Consider the following 20,325-nt stretch of genomic DNA (forward strand, 5'->3'; position numbering starts at 1 on the left):
GAGTGCCAATCCTGCCACCAACCCCCAAGTTTTTCCCTTCAGGTTGGAGGGCCTAAATGCAGGGCTGGATGCAGATTAACGTCATACCCTGGATGGAGCAATTGCAGGTTAAGGGCCTTTGCTCAAGGTCCCAACAGAGTAGAGTCACTTCTGGCGTTTATGGGATCTGAACCGGCAACTTTCCAACTGCCAACGCAAATCCCTAACCTCAGAGCCACCACTCCTCCCCTTGTATACTTCCAAGAAATAAATAAAAATACTAAAAGCAGCGTAATCATTAATTATTCATTATTTCATATAACTGTTGGAATGATGCGAGAAAAATGTTCACTATGTTTAAAAAGAACTCAAAGAGTCATTTTTGTGTCCTTCCACAGCACCGGTGCATGCTACATTACTTTTTGTGATTATCATATCTGCCTTGGTTGGGGGGCACAGTTGCAACACAACTCCAGGGTCTTGGCTTCAATTTCCAGGCTTGTCAATATGAGTATGGAGTGTGCAGATGACCAGACATATACTGCCAGGGTAACACTTGTGTACAGTAGATACTGATCCTTTGTACTCACATAGAGCTGTGTGCTGTATATCACACAAATATTCTGAAAATTTGAGCTGCTGTTAATCAGAAAATATTTTAAAGAAACAAACTAACAAGTACTAACAACAGTATATTAGCACCTCACCTCCCTCTTCTGTCACCATGACTGCCCAGTCCGTCCATTGGGACATGCCTTCGCTGGTCAAGCAAGCCACTCGAACCCGATACTCTGTAAATGGCTCCAGTCCTGGGATTGTGTGGCTTTCAAGGGGAATACGGACATTCTGCTTGTAGATCAGGTCACTGGGGATGACACTGTGGTTATCTTCCATAAAGCTTGTAGCCTGGAAAAAGAAGTACAGCCCTTTGAATTTCATATATCAGTCAGTAATAGGGTGTAATGATTGAAGACGTTTCTGAACATAGAAATGTCACTTTACTTTGAATCAATAAACTGACAATCTGCCAACCTGTCCAAAATTAAAGATGGCAGAAGCAATGATTATATAAACTCTACACGAACGAAAGAATAATGGAATGATGAAAGGTAACAAATTAAAAGTGGGCTCATGAAAGTTTAAGTGTCAAAGTAGAAAATCTTATTAAATAGTTTTTATTCATTTACCAAATGCACTTTACACAATTATAGGTTTGAGAGAAGCTAAACCAAGCCCAGATAGATACTGACCGTTGTATCAAAGGACACTTAAGATAATCTTGAGCAGAATCCCAATTTAAGAAATTCAACATTACGGGAAGCAGCAGAAGAAATAAAAAAAGAAGGAAGAACAAAGCAAAAACTGAAATATGTGGTGCACTATGAGGTGGTGTACTTTTCTAATGTGGCGCAAGAAGGGCCTTCCTTACTGTCTCATTCAATATGGTAGAACACAATTTATGCAGTACAAAAAACTAAAAGAAAGAGCAAGAAACACACCTTTCATACTGGGACACTCTCAACCCTGGGGACAACATTAAGAAGTGTGGCATTAACTCCTTGTCCCACTCACAGTGGCACACCGTACCTCATGAAGGAGAGGGAGTGGTCTGCCTCTTATACTCTCCCCCTCTCACACTTGCTGCAGTTCTCAATGTTGAAAAAGTGGGAGACACATGCCTCTTGTAGTCCTGCTCACCCCGCCCCTGATAAAATGATTAAAAATAAGACTCACTCCTACTGTGCTACTGTGCAGTTCTACACACCATGGTGTGTGGTGGCATGAGAGGAAGTAGTAGAGGTACGTTCCTTGAAGTCTTGATCTGTCACACTCAGCTTCATTTATCTTCTGATTTGTCAGTCTCACCTGGCTAAACATGATTTTTGCAGAACAGCGGTTTATTTTATTGAGGCTGTGTCTGTCTCAGTTGTTGCCTTACGCATGGAGTCTGAATTGCCCCCAAAATAACATTATTGCATATAGTGCATTGTATTTAAAGCTGTGGATGTATATGTTATTGATTGCATGATTGTTTGCATTTCCTTAAAACAACCAAGCCAATGAGTTCACAGGAGAAGGTTGTAGAAGAACTCATCTATTTATTTCCTTACAGTTCTAAAGTTGTTACCTGGACAGAAGATCTGAGACCCCTGGCTAACTCCACTTACCTCTCCCACCCTCTGCCACTTTCACTCAACTCTTCTTTAAAGGAACCTCCACCGGGCTCAAGAGGGTCAGTTTTGTGTTTAAACATGAGCTAATCTCAGCTCCTCTTTATATACTTTTCCTTTGGCAATGCACTCACCGAAATAAATTTCCATTCAATGGGGTTTTTCCAATTTGGAGCCATAACATTTTCTTAACTTTTCTTATTTTATTTAGTAGTGATATCCTTCTAAGATGAGTCAGAAACTAACTAATCAACATAGACCTCAGTATTAATGTGTGCAGTACACCATCTATTGGGATGTATTTTGTAATGCGTGTAGTAATAAAATTGATTGCATTTGTCATTCCAACAGATGGCATATCAGAACCTTTAATAGTAACAAAATGCATTTCATTTGTCATTCCAACAGATGCTTCATCACAAATATGTGTACAGTAGCAATGAAATGCATTCTATTTGTCATTTCAAGTGATGGTGCATCTCAAACATCTGTAGTAACAAAATGCACTACATTTGTAATTCCAACAGATGCCGCATCACATACATTTGTGGTAGCGATATCCTTTTAAGATGGGTCATAATCTATCAACATAGACCCCAGTGTTGTTACGTGCAGTACACCATCTACTGGGATGTATTTTGTAATCCGTGTAGTGATAAAATTGATTGAATTTGTCATTCCAACAGCTGGTTCATCACAAATATTTGTAGTAATAAAATGCATTCTATTTGCCATTGCAAATTATGGTGCATCTCAAACATTTGTAGTAATAAAAATTGCATTTTGTTATTCCAACAGATTCATATCATAAATATTTGAAGAGATAAAATTAATTTCATTTGTCATTTGAACTGATGGCACATCATATTTATAATAATAAAATGCATTGCATTTGTCATTCCAACTGATGGCGCATAAGAAACATTTGTAATAATAAAATACATTTTATTTGTCATTCCAACTGATGGTGTATCACAAACAGTTTAATAAAATGCTGCGCATTTTTCCTTCCAACAGATGGCGCATCACAAAGATCAGCACTGCACTGACAAATATTATAACAGATGGCATTTAACAGATCATAACAATTGGACGGGCACACAGATACACAGACAATAGTCCTTCTATCAAAATAGTGTGGAAGACGGCCGGGGTCATGCCTGCACACTATATTCAGGGGGAGCAGACCTGGACAGTGCAATACCTCTCCCTGGACGCTAGATGGCCACCCCCCTCGTTTGGAGTGATGCCTCAGTTTCCCACAGGGCTCCATGGGAATTGGAGTTGGGTGCAGCCCTGTTGGGTCCCACAGGCACCGCCATGGGGTGCTGTGTTTGGGACTCCTGAGCCCATGTGGGCAGCATATTCATCACAAGCAGAAGTGCAGCTGGAACTCGGTGATCAAGCACCTGGAGCACTTCTGTGTGAACTATAAAAGGAGCCAGCGACCACCACTCAGAGGCCAGAGTCAAGTGGTAGGAGGGCAAAGCTTGCTGAGGAAGAGTGGTGGTGCCAAGAAGAAGAAAGTGCTGTGTGTTAGTAATGGGCTATGATTTGGGACTGTGTATTGCCTGTGGGACACAGGGAAGACGTGCACCCACAGGGGAAGAAAATAAATACTTTTAATTATTTTACACGTGCCTCCCGTGTCCAATCTATGTCGGGTTGTGCGCTATATAGCGCCTTTCTCTTACAGGTAGATAAGCTGATTTCTGTCTTTCCAGAAGTTATTCTCTGCTGGATGTGTTCAGTGTTACTGTTTACAGTTCAGCGTGTGTCTGTCCGGTTGCCATGTCTCTATTACATGCCATTTGGTACATGATTTATAAAAGCAATGCCAATGTTTGTGATGCACCATCTGTTTGATAGCTGGACACACAGACAATATTATTATGGTAGATACATACTGAACACATTAGTGGGTATAGACAAAAAAAATTCACTGGGCATTGTAAGGGTAACATACGGGGTTATCTAAGGACATGTCACTCTGTGGGATTTTCCATTACAAGCAATGCCCTGAAAGATGTTTCTCATGAAAGATGACGTTCTTAATGTTTAGTTTATATATTTAAAGTCTTTAACTGTGGTATAACAGGTGTAAGTTAACATTTAAATCTATAACAATATTTTAAATCAAAGATCAAAAACAACAGCTGAACAGTAATGGCTCCTAGCCCAGTTACTTTCTGGTTAGATTAAAGCTGGTCATTTTCCATCTGCCAAATGTGGAATTAAAAATCTGGTATGACACTTCAGAAAACACACATTTCCTGACCGCAAACCTTGAGGCCTCATAAAACTGCAAAGTCCTAATTAACAAAATTATGCTTCAGTGGACTATGCTTGAGATTTGTCAAAAATAAAGTCTAGGTCTAATTATGTGTGTTTCTTCTATCATTTATATTATTTTATTTGCCAAAGAATGAATTTCAGTCAGTTTTGAAAACGCTGACAATATGTTAGCAATGCCTTACATTTCTTGCTGACACCCTTTCATTCCATGCATTCAGCCATTTTCAACACACACGTTTTCCAGTGTGGGTTAGTAAAGAGTCAAAGCTGAAGAATGAATGAAAAGAAGAAGCCAAACTTGGGCAGGATGTCATCCTAATGCAGGTCTCACTCACACACGTTTAATCAATTCAGCTGAGATGAAGGCCAATACTACCTACTGGGCAAGAAAATGCACCAAAAAACAAGCTGGTGGCATAGTAGCTTAGTGGACAGAGCTGCTGCTTCACAGTTTAAAACTCTTTAGATCAAATCCTGGCCTGGACTCCTGCTGTGTGGAGTTCACACCTTCTCCTGTTGTCGGTGTGGCTTTTCCTCCAGTACCCCAAAGACAGTGAGTATGCAATGTGTCGGGGCACCACTCCATCTGTCCTGCCAAGAGTGGAATAAGGCAAGCAACCAGGGGCATATGGACAAGTCAGAAGATGAAATGAGAGTAAATACATACAGTACAAGGGTCAAAACCACAAGATCAATTCGTCAAAACCAAAAAAGTGTCAACCAAAAAAATTGAAGTCAGGAAAACACAGCAAAAAGATGAACCATCAGAAATCAATGACCTGAAGCACTATGAAAGAACTGCCAGATGATGCTGCCAGCCTAAATATTGTAATGTTACTTGTATGTTACTTGTATTGGAAAAGGAACTACAAAATGACAGTGCTGAATGAATACAATATGGTGTTGCAGAAATTTCCCAAACAAATAACTACTTAAATTAATAAATGCAGCTAGTGAAATAATAAATGTAATAAACCTTCTTGGGCAGTACTGTGGCGCAGTGGGTAGCGCTGCTGACTCGCAGTAAGGAGACCTAGGTTTGCTTCCTGGGTCCTCCCTGCGTGGAGTTTGCATGTTCTCCCCATATCTGCGTGGGATTCCTCCCACAGTCCAAAGACATGCAGGTTATGTGCATTGGCAATCCTAAATTGTCCCTAGTGTGTGCTTGGTGTGTGTGTGTGTGTGTTCTGTGGTGGGCTGGCGCCCTGCCCGGGATTTATTCCTGCCTTGCTCCCTCTGTTGGCTGAGAATGGCTCCCGTGGACCCCTGTGACCCTGTGTTAGGGTATAGAGGGTTGGAGAATGACTGACTGACTGATAAACCTTCCTTCAGTTCTTGTTCTGCAAAGCTAAGCATCAGTTCCCTGCAACTCTGAAATGGATATGGGATTAAGATCATGGAGTGATGGGACAATAACACCATTAGAAAAGCAGATGCTGGTACTGCGCCATTTTCATGTCTTGTTCTCATCAAAATTGTTCAAATTTCACACTAAACCTGAAATGTGTTTCCATTGTGTCAAACCGCATTGTTTCACATTTGGACTTCTGTGTGCGTTTCTGGTCACCATGGTGCAAAAATCAGTTCTAGAAAAAGTGCAGAGGAAAACAATCAAATGTATCCCAAGATCAACAGACATGCCCTTAAATTTTAAAACTTATCATGCCTGTCTCTTTAAATATTTTTTGTTGATCTATGTGACTAAACTTGGGTTTAATATCCAGGAAATCCGATTTTCATATTAGTTTTTCTCTATCTGACTTTCTTTAAAGTGTAATCATTTTTATTGTCCTCCCACAACAGCATTTTGGATTGTTCATGGGCACAACAATCAACTAGGTAACGCTCCCAGAATTCCCAAGTATTGTCATCAGTGTGACTTATAAGCTCCAGCTCATGCAATTCTCATTTATTCATGTTTTGGATAGAAAAAATCATTTACATGCCACTCTCTGTGTTCTCCTCATCTCCGTATTCTTTCATTTCATTCAGTGGTTTCTGATTCATGTCATGCATTTCCGGCTTGGCAAAAGATCAGTTTCTCTTTTTGATATTGACCCCTGCTTGTATTTTTTTAACCACATTTCTCCCGATCTTTCAGTTAAGATCTTTTTCGTTGTCTCTTGCCGAGGCAGACTAGCCCTACGCAGATAGGCCAAGGGAATTAAAACTTTTCAGCATGAACTATAGAAAGCGGTGAGGTGGATTAATTCAGGTCTTCAAAATTCATCACAAAAGCCGAAATCCTTCAGTTAAATAGTAAATCACAAATGAGGACACAGGCAGAAGTTAAGGGAAAGTGGAAAACAAACTCAGGAGCCAGGAAACATAAAGAGTTGAGGGATTCTTTAACAAATATGTAACAGTTTTTTGATGCTGAGAACTTATTTTTCTAATTTTGGCATGTGTACTATTTATAGTACATATAATTTAAAGTCCTGTTCATAAGATATAATTAACTTAGACTTATGGTCCAACTCAGAAGATTAATTCTAAAACTAGAAGCTGTAGGCATCAGAGTTAACTTACAAAACTGGATCTCAAGTTGGTTATCAGGCAGGAGGCAAAGAGAATGGAGTGAGGCCATCAGTGGAGTCACCCAGGGGTCTGTTCTTGGGCTGTTTCTTTCTCTGATTTATATTAATGACATTGATTCTGGTATAGTTATTACACTTGTGAAATTTGCAGACACTAAAAACTTGAATTCAAAAAGATTTGGAACTGGGCAAACACTTGGAAAATGCAGTTTCATGTAAAAAATGTGCAAACTTCTACACGTGGGCAAAAGGAACATCAATTATAAATACAAAATGGGAGAAACTGTAGGAGAGCAACCTCTGAAAAGGATTTAGAGGTTTATACTGACATAACATTTTCATCTTCTAAGCAAAGTGCAGAAGTGAGTAAAAAGACAAATAAAATGTTAGGTTATATCTTAAAAACTTTTGAATATAAATTGAGGGAGTTGTTGCTCAGACTATATGATGCACTAGTGGTACCATATCTGAATGTTGTGTGCAGTTCTGGTCACCACAGTAGAAGAAAGACATAGCAGCACTTGAATCTGTGCAGAGGAGAGCAACCAAGTGCATCCCAGGATTTAAGGGCACGTCTGACCTCGAGAAATAAACCTATTTAGTCTCAAGCAGAGGAGACTGCATGGGGACTTAAATTACATCTTAAAAAAGTTAAGTAGATCCAGAAAACTTCTTCCAGCTTAAGGGTGAATCACATACTCAAGGACACCAGCGGAAATTAAAGGGACGTGCATTTAAAACTGAAGCCAGAAAGCACTTTTTTAATGCAAAGAATTGTGGGAATCTGCAACAAACTATTGAGACATGTACTGTAGATGAAGCAGACACCTTGACAATCTTTAAGAAGTATCTGGATGAGGTATTGGGACAGCTTAGCTATTAGCTAAACCAAGAGTTCCCAAAGTGGTCGATATGGACCACCTGGGGTCGATTTGAACTTTGTAGGGGTTGATAGTTCCAATAAAAAAATTTTGGGGTCAACAACAGCAAAAATAGACCCCGTTACTACTGCTATTTGTTTGTTACTTCAAAATATTTATGATTCCAATAGGTACCTAATTAAGATTTTTTTTTTTTTATCACAGGGGCTGTCGAAATTGTTTGTTAATAAAAGTTTTTATTTCTTCGGATAATAATATGACTGAACCAAAAAAGAAATGCAGACAGTACAGCTTGGACTATTTTTGTTTAAATCTGTCTGAATATGTTGATTTTTTCACTTCATTTTTATGTTTAATAAAGTGATTTCAATATTTGTACTTATTTTGAATTTAAATTTTTTTTCATAAATGTCAAAAATGTAAAAAAACTCTGCTCGTATTTTTTTGTTTTAATTTTCATTAGTGCAGGTTTTGATACTAAATGTTGCACAAGATAATACCATATTCCGTAGTCCTTTTATCTTTTTCAATCATTAATTACAAGTGATTAAAATGAAAAGTTTGATATCTAGTGAGATAATTAATATCGAGTACTGTACACATTTATTAATTTGAGTAAGTAAAGTAAACGACTAGGGGGTCGACAGTTTTAAAACTTTTTGGTAAAGGGGTCCGCGGCCAAAAAAAGTTTGGGAACTCTTGAGCTAAACAAATTAACTTAATGGACTGCACAGTCTCTTCCCATTTTGTAAGATTTCTTATGTTCACATTTTTTTTATTATTTAGTTTTCATGTTATATTTTAGAGTTTTGTTCTTATCTTGCATGCTGTCATTTTGTGTGGTGTTCTTCATAGTCATGGCCATCTTGTTTATTGTTATTACACAGATATCTCCCATTTCATTTGTGTCACCTGATGTGTGATATCATTTCCCAGAGAGTTCCTAAGATGGCTGGACATCCAACTTTTGCGATCATTTTAAAAATAAATGCTCTAAATGCATTTTGACTAAAGTTTTGTCAATTTCTAGTTTGGTGAAGTCTTTAATGCTATGATTTTGTGACCACTGACTTGGATCTTGTTTTCATTGTGATGTTTGAATCTTTGACATTCTGATATTTTTGTCTGTTGCTGGTTCTTTTGACTACTCCTAAAAAGTCTGAAATTCTCTTTTTAACTCTTTGGACATCTAACTTTCAAGGTGATTCGTGTCACTACTGAGTCATTTAGACTCAGAAAACCTTGAGAGCTTTCTAATATTTCTCAAGGTTAATGGACTGAATTGTCTTCTCTCATTTAACAAACTTCTGATTTGAATGTTCTAAATAAAGGAGTTGTGGTTAAGAAAAAAAACAATGTGACAAAAAAAACATACACTTAGATGGAAAAATGGGCTTGTTTAGCTTGGTCATTGGTTAATAGATGGAGTTGTTGAACTCATTATGTTTTGCAATGTAGGAGGTCACATGCAATTTAAAAACTGTTCAACCAAAATTCCAAGTTTCGTAATCATTTTCTTACCTTGCAAAATGTCTATAGGCAAGAGGAAACTGCGGTTGTCATTCTGTTCCATTCTGATTGTTGAAAATTGTATAACGTGTCACAAGTTTGCTTTGACTACTTTGAATGGGAGCCAATGGTTTAAATTAATAGACCAAAATGGAGAAATCTCCATATAGGAACTTCAGAGGTACAGTAAGCCTTTCAGCAACACTTGCCTGGCAATTAATTGGTATCTGTGTTGTAAAGCAGCATATCTTGTATTGTATATCTCAAAATCATCAGGCATGTAAAAGAAAACAAAAATTACAGCATATGTATTGCTTCCTAGTAGCAACAGGGCGGAAAAATGCAAGGATGTGGCATTAAAAGTCCTAACAGACCATATCACTCGACTGAAATGAAAGTTACACAGTAGAACTGCGAAGACCTGGCTGGAGCTTAGTTTACATCCTGACTCGGTGAAGACAGTATGAATACCTGCTTACTGTAAGTAATCCTTACAACAACACTGTGCTGAAAAATTTGAAAAATAATTGCCTGAGAAAAACAAAAAACTGAGCACTAGTCAACCAAACAACTTAAAAATACAAAGGGAACGCACAGACAGAGTAGAAAAAAATCTTTTTTCTATCTAAGAAAAGGACGGACTCAAGAAGAGCTGACTGTTAGCTGTGGAATCTCATTATTAATTAGTTAGTTTTAGAATCTCAGTATTAAATTTTGTGAATTTCCCCTTGGGATTAATAAAGTATCTATCTATCTATCTATCTATCTATCTATCTATCTATCTATCTATCTATCTATCTATCTATCTATCTATCTATCTATCTATCTATCTATCTATCTATCTATCTATCTATCTATCTATCTATCTAATGTTTTGATATTTGTGGTGTCATTTTTTATTTCTCTGTATTTTTATTCCAATTTCCTTGTAGAAGCCATTATTTTCTGCTTAATATTTTTATGGTCAATACCATATTGCTGTTAACAGCTGTGTCCATTGCCAGTCATATGATTCTTTATTGTTGTGAAATGTGACTTTAACACATGACCCTTACAAAACAGGGCAGCATATTCTGGTTAACAGTTTCATAGTGAGTTAACCTAATCACAGATAGACTTGTACTGTCTTCGTGTTTCTCCTTGGTTTAGCTCAACTGGCTGTCTGGTTGCCTGTTAGTGGTGGCCTCTCAATTAATGATATCTACAGCATGGAGACCACAGGGAGACGAGTGTCACTGTCGTTATTGTAAACTTTTGTTCTTTATTTGTTCTCTTTATTTCGCCTTATACAATTTCTTGTATTAGGAATTTGTTAGTTTATGCATACCCCTTGGGGTCAGAGCGCAGGGTCAGCCATTGTACAGCGCCCCTGGAGCACTTACAGGGTAAGGGTCTTGCTGAAGGGCCCAGCAGAATAAGATCTCTTTTTGGTAGTGACGGGGATTCGAACCGGCAACCTTCTGGATAACAGCACAGATCTTTAACCTCAGAGCTACCACTCCGCCCTTATTCAATTCACGCCCTCTTCAGAAATTAATAACATTAAAATGTAAAAATAGAATCATATCTGAAGCAAAATTGTCTCTCTTTAACCCTTGGATGGATCTGCCATCAGGTTGACCTGGGTGCATGCCTTTTGGCCTTGGTATATGCAAGAAAAAAGTAAGGCCGGCTTTTTTCTGCTTCTGTTTTTACCTCAAGTTCTTCCAGGCAACACACCTACATGATTACTGATACATTATATTGCCATCCTCGATCTGATGTATGAATAACTGCTGGCTTAAATCGCCGAGTGAGTCCACCAGCTCATTTTCTTTTCATATGTGACGTTCATAGAATGCACTTATATGCGTGAGACACCTTCATGACTGTGGGGGTCTTAACTTGCTATAACTCATTTCCCAATTTCGTAGATATTACAGAAGAGTTAATACTTGTCACTCATTATGCGCCCAGCTTTTCCTAATAACTGAATTAATCCAACAGTCACCAAAGCGTATATGAAATACCTGGTCATATATTGAGGTGGGAAGATATTCGTAAAGAATGTCTCATCACAGCACAATTGTTTTAGTAGAGCACAAGCTCCATATAACTCATGTTGTGTGAGATCTTGCATCAGATCTGGAGGACACACACAAAAATGTCTTCATGACACTCTGAAGGAATATAGTTAAAATATTACAACAATCCAGACGAGAACAGGCCATTCAGCCCAACAAAGCTCGCCAGTCTTATCCACTTATTTCTTCCAAAAAAACATCACATCGAGTTTTGAAAGTCCCTAAAGTCTTAATGTCTACCACACTACTTGTGCTCATTAATTGTCACCTCTCACAAACAGAGTCTGCTCCATGACTTAAGTCAAAGTCAAATCTGTTTGTCGCAGACTGGTTGGACTGAGTTGCTGGGGATGTCAGACTACACAACTCTACTCTCCACAGCTGTCTTCGACTCTACAAGGCAATGTAAATAAGGCCTGCAACTGACAATCACTGAAAAAGTCATATAATGTGCCATTACAACATTAGAAAATTAGAACAATTTACATGAGAAAAGATCATTCAGCCCAAAAAAGCCCACCAGTCCTATCCATTTAATTCTTTTAAAAAACATCAAGTTGAGTTTTGAAAGTCCCTAAATTCCTACTGTCTACCATAGTACTTGGTCACTTATTCCAAGTGTCTATCGTTCTTTGTGTAAAGAAAAATTTCCTAATGTTTGTGCGAAATTTACCCCTAACAAGTTTCCAATTGTGTCCCCGTGTTCTTGATGAACTCATTTTAAAGTCACTGTCTCGATTCACTGGACTAATTGCCTTCATAATTTTAAACATTGCACTCATGTCTCCTCTTAATCTTCATTTGCTTAAACTGTAAAGGGTCAGCTCTTTTAATTTTTCCTCATAACTCAACCCCTGTAGCCCTGGAATCAGCCTAGTCGCTCTTCTCTGGATATTTTCTAGTTCTGCTTTGTCCTTTTTGTAGCCCGGAGAGAAAAACTGCATGCAGTACTCAAGATGAGGCCTCACCAGTGTGTTATAAAGCTGACCCATGCTGACTGTTCAGAATAACTCCTGTTCTTACCAGGTGCTGCTCAATCTTATCCTTAATAATTCCTTATATTAATTTTCCTGTGAAGCATTTTAAGCTTACTGGCCTATAGTTGCTTGGATCTGCCCTGTCACCCTTTTTACAGTATATAATGGCATGCCATTTGCCATTTTCCAGTCATTCAGAATCTCTCCAGGCCAAAGTGACTAGATTCTAAAGGACTGGAAAATAGCAAATATCATCAGTTTGGAAGAAACTGGCAGAATTGGTCAGTGTGTGCTTCTGAACTGGCAGCCCAGTGATTCCTTAATTAGGGAAACCGACTCCTCATCTTTTTACTGAAAATGAAAGGTTAAATGTATGTTGATTTGTATTTTTCTGTTTCTTATATAATGTAATGCTTATTTCTTTCTTTGGCATTACATTAAATAAATTTGATTCAGTAACATGCAATACTTCAGTCCAAGTTTAAAAATAAAATACAGTTTTCATATTTGAATGGTATATTTATGCTCTTTGATGTCCATAAGAGTTTGTCTGATTCATGTAGAAAAAATTTTGTAACATTTCCCATTGTACTGAGTGTGTTGAACCTGCTAATGAGGTGGTCTACATTTCTTGTTGCTCTCTGAGAAGCACACCACAACTTCACTTGGCCTGGTCTTGGTCTGCAGCTCTGGGTCACCCCGCCACAGCACTAAACCTTAGTCTTGTCACCGTAAATCTGTACTAAGACCAGATCAGAATGGGATCACCTCAAGCTAACAGCACACTGCAACTGACTCTACCAGTTCATCATCTATCTATCTATCTATCTATCTATCTATCTATCTATCTATCTATCTATCTATCTGTCTGTCTGTCTGTCTGTCTGTCTGTCTGTCTGTCTGTCTGTCTGTCTGTCTGTCTGTCTGTCTGTCTGTCTGTCTGTCTGTCTGTCTATCTATCTATCTATCTATCTATCTATCTATCTATCTATCTATCTATCTATCTATCTATCTATATGCTACACCGATCCCTCTCCCACTTGGACAGAGGCAGAGTTGGAGTATGAATTATGTTTCTGGACGTCTCTAGCGCCTTCAACACAATCCAACCTCTGCTCCTCAAGGACAAGCTGACAGAGATGTGAGTAGATTCATACCTGGTGGCATGGATCTAGGACTATCTTACAGACAGACCTCAGTATGTGCGTCTCAGGAATTGCAGGTCTGACATTGTGGTCAGCAACACAGGAGCGCAGCAGGGGACTGTACTTTCTCCGGTCCTGTTCAGCCTATATACATCGGACTTCCAATACAACTCGGAGTCCTGCCATGTGCAAAATTTCGCTGACGGCACTGCTATCGTGGGCTGTATCAGGTGTGGGCAGGAGGAAGAGTATAGGAACCTAATCAAGGACTTTGTTAAATGGTGCGACTCAAACCACCTACACCTGAACACCAGCAAAACCAAGGAGCTGGTAGTGGCTTTTAGGAGGACCAGGCCCCTCATGGACCCAATGATCATCAGAGGTGACTGTGTGCAGAGGGTACAGACCTATAAATACCTGGGAGTGCAGCTGGATGATAAATTAGACTGGACTACCAATACTGATGCTCTGTGCAAGAGAGGACAGAGCCAACTATACTTCCTTAGAAGGCTGGCGTCCTTCAACATCTGCAATAAGAACTGCAGATGTTCTATCAGACGGTTGTGGTGGGGGCACTCTTCTATGCGGTGGTGTGCTGGGGAGGCAGCATAAAGAAGAGGGACGCCTCATGCCTGGACAAACTGGTTAGGAAGGCAAGTTCTATTGTAGGCACGGATATGGACAGCTTGACATCTGTGGCAGAGTGATGGGCGCTGAGCAGGCTCCTGTCAATCATGGAGAATCTACTGCATCCATTGAACAGGATCATCTCCAGACAGAGAAGCAGCTTCAGCGACAGACTGCTGTCACTGTCCTGCTCCACTGACAGACTGAGGAGATCATTCCTCCCCGCACTATGCGACTCTTCAATTCCACCTGGTTGGGTAAATGTTAACATTATACAAAGTTATTGTCTGTCTGTATACCTGCATTGTTATCACTCTTTAATTTAATATTGTTTTTTATCAGTATGCTGCTGCTGGAGTATGTGAATTTCCCCTTGGGGATTAATAAAGTATCTATCTATCTATCTATCTATCTATCTATCTATCTATCTATCTATCTATCTATCTATCTATCTATCTATCTATCTATCTATCTATCTATCTATCTATCTATCTATCTATCTATCTATCTATCTATCTATCTATCTATCTATCTATCTATCTATCTATCTAGTTCATCTGCTGGTGTTTTGATCACAAATTTTGAACCTGGTGTTAACATTAGTACAGTGATTTTGGATCCAAAATGTTGATTAAAGCAGTAATGTACTTGTGTGAATATTCTTCTAATTTAAGTGAAGTTATTTTGAAATGCCTCACCAAAAATGTAAAATGGTATGCTTACATTCATGCAGCCATTTCAGATAATGTTCTGCACTCAGAGTGGCTGACAGAGCTTGAAGATGGATGTCTATGAATGAACTGAAATACCCCTCAATAAAAGAGGAAAAACGAAGAGTGCAAATGTGTCCGGTAAGCTTGGGCATTGACCCCAGCCATCTTGACAAAGAGCGTCTTTTATGTGGTAAGCAGCTGAGCAAGTGGAGAAAGCAGATGGGTGGAGCTGAGTGGGCAGCATCGGCCCCTCCAACACAGGGAGAGCTGTTGTGTTCTGTCCTGACCAGAAAGTGTGGCCTTCACCCTGTGAGGGCTTTTGGGATATCTAAGCTGTGAGGTGTACCTCCCATGACATTCTCCCATAAGTCACCAGACTAAACAGACAGCTTGGAGAGCAGCTGCCGTGTCGGGTATACAACGGTATGGCTGCCCAAATAGGTAAGAGCCCACAGGTAAAAAAATGAAATCATAATAAATTTTTATTATCGCTTTTACTCTTTTATTTAATTAAGTCATGCTGCTAACACATATTTGGTTAAACTAGGATTTAAAAAGGATGTCTAGCAGGCTCAGAGAGGCTGGTGAGACCTTGTCAATGCCCAAATTCATCAGTGACTCACCTACTCCTAAACTAACAGGCAATTAGCCAAAAAGGGAGAAAGAAGGACTCAGTTTGCTGGCATTTCATTTTTCCACAGAAAACCGAACTGAAATGTTTGGTAAGTGAGATCATTTTTTGGCCGCTAGAAGGAATGGGGCAGGGGAGGTGGAAGGGGGAGGGGAATGGGACGCTGCGACCACAGGGCCTGCTAACTTCCTCCGCTCTTTGAGATGCGTTCTCCTTCAAAATGGAAACAGCACCCGGGTTCTGTTTTTTAAACAGCTGTTTAGGAAAAATGTAAACTGAGATCAGCAGAGTGCTTGACTACAACTTATCATGAAAACCGAATCAACAACATATTTGCCTTTTTGCAATGTTGCTCAAGTGAAGCAATTGATGTGTCAAAGTAAAACATCTCATTTATAATATGAAGGTGGAACAACTATAAACTTCTTAAAAGACTGGGATCATCAGGGAGGGTGTGACAAATGCAGACAGGAATACTGTATGTCACATTTATCTGAAGCTTCCTTTCACTATAAGATCCTGGTGCCTCTCTTTGGACATCGTCAATGGCCTTAGGTTAGGAGCACGTGCTGATACAGCGCTTTGCTACACCCACCACATGACAAACCAACTCAGGAACCCAGATTAGGACTCAAGTGCAGCTATCTGACAGGTGACACCTCAGCACCACACTAGTTCAGGTGGAATGGAACATTGTGAGCTTTTTTTTTATGGTGGCTGGAGTACCTATCCTACCACCAACCCCCAAGTTTTTCCCTGCAGGTTGGAGGACCTACATGCACGGCTGGATGCAGATTAACATCATACCCAGGACAGAGCAATTGCAGGTTAAGGGCCTTGCTCAAGGGCACAACGAAGTGGGGTTACCTTTGGCATTTACGGGATTCGAACCGGCAACCTTGTGATTGTCCGCCTTAGGGAAAACAGAAATCAGGTGTAAAAAGTCCATTGAGTATTCAACAGTGATTGTAATTAGGACCCTGATTCCCCAGTACTATCCATAATATAGCTTGGTGGAGGGATTCTCCTTTACATCTTTACATAAAGTCTCTTATGACATTCAAGTTCATTCACTGATGTCATATTTTAGGGTCATAATGGCCATACGCTACCAAGCAGCACAGACTTCAAGGCACAGCACATTCGGCACATCCAAAACACTCAGACAAGCAAGCTAAGTTAAGGCCATGAGAGCGCAAGAACACCTTATGAGAAGGATTTAGGAGTCGGAGTGGACTCTAAGCTATCGACTTCCAGATTGTGTTCAGAAGCCATTAAGAAGGCTAACAGAATGTCAGGTTATACTGTATAGCGCCCTGATGTGTGAAGTACAAGTCACAGGAGGTTCTGTTCAAGCTTTATAACACAGTAGGCTCACCCGCCTTTTAAGGCGACCACTTCTTAAGGCAATTCAATATGTAGATCAATTTGATATTATATACAGTGAAAAATAAAATTTATGTACCACAACTCATTAATTTGGTTATATTGAATCTGAGCCGTATTACTTTAATACTCGTAGTTTCTGTTATTTTTGCAATGAAATTTAAACTTTTGTTCTATATAATTTCGAAAACTTCCTTGAATACTATATTTGGTGTGAAAACTCAATTAGTCCACTACATGGTCAACTACGTCCTCAGAGCGCTTTGCTCTTGAAAATGCTACATAGAGCTGACCATGGCCGAATACTGGTTGTGGAAGATATATTCCAACTTTATCAGCAGTTTGTCCTTGCGATTTATTTATTGTCATTGCAAATGCCACCTTTACTGGAAACTGTCTTCTTCGAAGAACAACAGGCAATCCGTCAGTAGTATCCAGTATAATTCTAGGAAGAAATATCACTTCCCCTTTAGCAGTGCCAGTCAACACTTCTGCCTTTAAAATATTAGGCAGTAAATCTCGAATAATTAGTCGTCTTCCATTATACAGACCGCTCCTCAGATTTCGAATGAGAATTACAATGGTACCTTTCTTTAATTTCAATTCGTGTGATGAAATTCCAGAAAGATTCAAACTGTTTAAAAACTCTATTGGATAACTGGAACGATCTTCATCCGTGCCATCTAATATTGAGTCATGGCTTAAGTATGTAACACATTCACCATCTAATAAATTCAGTACCTTCTCATTTAGTTCATTACAATCTTTGTTGATTGGAGTTAGTATAAACTTATTCGCAAAGTTGGGGATATCTACTACATGAAGTTTATCCCCAAAGATCTCCTTTACTATGTCACCTTTGCACAGCATGCTTGGTGGTATTTCTATTAGTTCTTCATCTAGGCCAACATCATTAGTTAGCGTTCCTTCTCCAAGTTTTAAAAACCAATCACTGAATTCTCTATCAACCGATCGGTTGTTCTTGATCAATTTGAAAGTATGGAAGTTCTTTCAGCTTTTGCTATACTTTATACAGGCTTCAGCAATGGCTGTTCTGGTGCCATGAGGTACAATCGGCAATGTTTGCCTGAAGTCTCCTCCAAGGACAAACACTTTACCCCCTAAAGGAAAGTGCGTACTGGAATTTATATCCCGCATCAATCTATCCACTGAATTTAATGCGTGTGAAGATGCCATAGTGGATTCATCCCACACAACTAATTTAGATTCTCTGAGGGATTTTGCCACTTTGAGCGAGGCGTAATTGCGGAAACTGTTGTCTCCAAAATATTTATTCCTAAGCGAAACATTGAATGATATGTTCGTCCACTTGGAAGTAAATTAGCAGCAATGCCACTAGAAGCACAGGCATGTGCAGTTTCAGATCTTCCTCGTAAGGTACTTATTAAAGTTGTGTATCAGTATGTTTTCCCACTCCCACCTGGGCCATCAATGAAAAATAATCTTGGATTTGCTCCTTCATCTATGGCCTTCATGATGACATTAAAAGCAACTCTTTGCTCGGAATTTAACATGGCGACCATCGCTTCAGCCTTTTGTCTTTCTACCTCAGGATCATATTGTTGAATATCAGATTCCGGAAGATTAGCAGAAGGAATTGGCAAACCGTAATCTGTTAATTTTTTCCTCGGAGCGCAAAATGACAGGGCCTGCAATTTTGGCAATCTTGGTGGTCATTTTGCTCACCTTGTTGTCTTGTGTAATCTTCAGTTAGAGCTGCCTTATGTAATACCCATAAATCAGTAGCATTTGCAGGAGAACAGAAAACTAATATATTTGCAAATATCTCACGAAGATACTTAGGCATACATACCAAGCTTGCATCAGTAAGAGTTTCGTTCCAGATTTCAGCATTTTCTGTCAAGCCTCTGATTTTTGCAGCTTCTTGAAAAGTTGCATACACTTGGTCTCCTGAAGTTTTAAGGTCTTCGAAACTTTTAGCTCCTGATACATGTAGAAGAAGCAGCCATAGGAAATACCTTTCTGTGTCTTTCATATTGACAAAGTACATTCGGCCTATAACAGAATCGTGTCCTTTCTGATGTGGCTCCCACGTATCCTGACCATTTTTCGTTTTAAGCACGTAATTTTCAGGTATTTCATAATAGAAATATTGATTTGCATTTGGATCTGTTTGGTTTAGTTTAAACCATGCAGTTAAGGTTGTGTCCTTGGTTTTAGCTCTTTCGAGTGCCTCTGCAGCATTGCCTTGTCTAATAACGACAGATTGTTGTTCTGGTAAATGCACTTGGAGGCACACATTCATTATTTATTCGCCGCGCCCAATGGAAGTCGCCCTTTTGAAGCTCGCCTTTTTGTGCACGCCCTTATTGAATAGAACCCCCCTGATATTTACTATGCGGTGAGGCATTTGTACTCCATCAACATTAATTATTTCCAGAGACATAATTTTGTCTATTTTTCCAGTGCAACGATGGGAGTACCAGAACTCTGCTCACATCGCGTCGCTTCGTACCGCAAGTAGTAAGTCTGTGATAAGCGCAATACCGCTACGCTTTGCACTCACAGGACGGAAGGACAATCCCGACCGCTTTTATATAGTAAGGCTAGTGAGGCCTCATCTGAAGTACTGTGTGCAGTTTTGGTCTCCAGGCTACAGTTCTAGAAAAAGTCCAGAGAAGAGTGACTGAGCTGATTCCAGGACTACAGGAGATTAATTATAAATAAAGATTAAAGAGCTGAGCCTTTGCAATTTAAGCAAAAGAAGATTAAGAGGAGACCTGACTGAAGTGTTTAAAATTATGAAGGGAATTAGTCCAGTGGATCGAGACTGTGACTTTAAAATTAGTTCATCAAGAACACAGAGACACAGTTGGAAACTTGTTAAGGGGGAACAGCATCCAGGGGATGCTAAATTGATGTTTCTTTCTCCTTCCCCATTGCATTTTGGTAAACAGGAGGAAATCTTCAGTTCTCCCCGGGCGCTGAAAACCCTAGCTACGCCTCTGCACTTCAACCACCACTAATGTGTACCATCCACCTGGGTGATGCGTTGGCAGACTTTTTTGCACCAGTATACTCACCACACCTGAGCTATTAGGTGGTGATGGGTTGAGAGATAGTTAGCCAGTTAGAGACACGGGATGACTGAGGGCCAGAGTGACTAGAGTGTCATGAGCAATTTAGGCAGGACATTGGGATACACCCTACTCTTGATGAAAGATGCCCACAGATCTTTTACGACCACAGAGAGCTGGGATCTCAGTTTCCAGAATTCCAGATTTAATCTTTTATGTCTCTAAGGTCAGCAGTAAATGTGGCCTTAATTCTTCTGCCTGTTAGTTTTCTTTTAAATTTAAGAAGAGTCTCATCTGCAGATCTGCCATGGTAAAAACTGGAGTCATTTAACATACAAAATGTTATCAAATA

At 39.4% G+C, this 20,325-nt stretch overlaps 1 protein-coding gene across 2 annotated transcripts in view; it reads right to left on the minus strand.

Annotated features, from left to right (window-relative positions):
• Positions 1–20,325, minus strand: part of LOC114647942 (tyrosine-protein kinase receptor UFO) — a 241,509-nt gene that overhangs the window by 83,755 nt on the left and 137,429 nt on the right. For both annotated transcript variants that reach the window (XM_028796666.2, XM_028796656.2), the window contains exon 7: positions 687–885. In XM_028796666.2, the coding sequence (XP_028652499.1) occupies positions 687–885 (199 nt within the window). The remainder of the gene's footprint in view (positions 1–686; positions 886–20,325) is intronic.

Source organism: Erpetoichthys calabaricus, chromosome 1 (assembly GCF_900747795.2).
Source record: "Erpetoichthys calabaricus chromosome 1, fErpCal1.3, whole genome shotgun sequence".
NCBI lineage: Eukaryota > Metazoa > Chordata > Cladistia > Polypteriformes > Polypteridae > Erpetoichthys > Erpetoichthys calabaricus.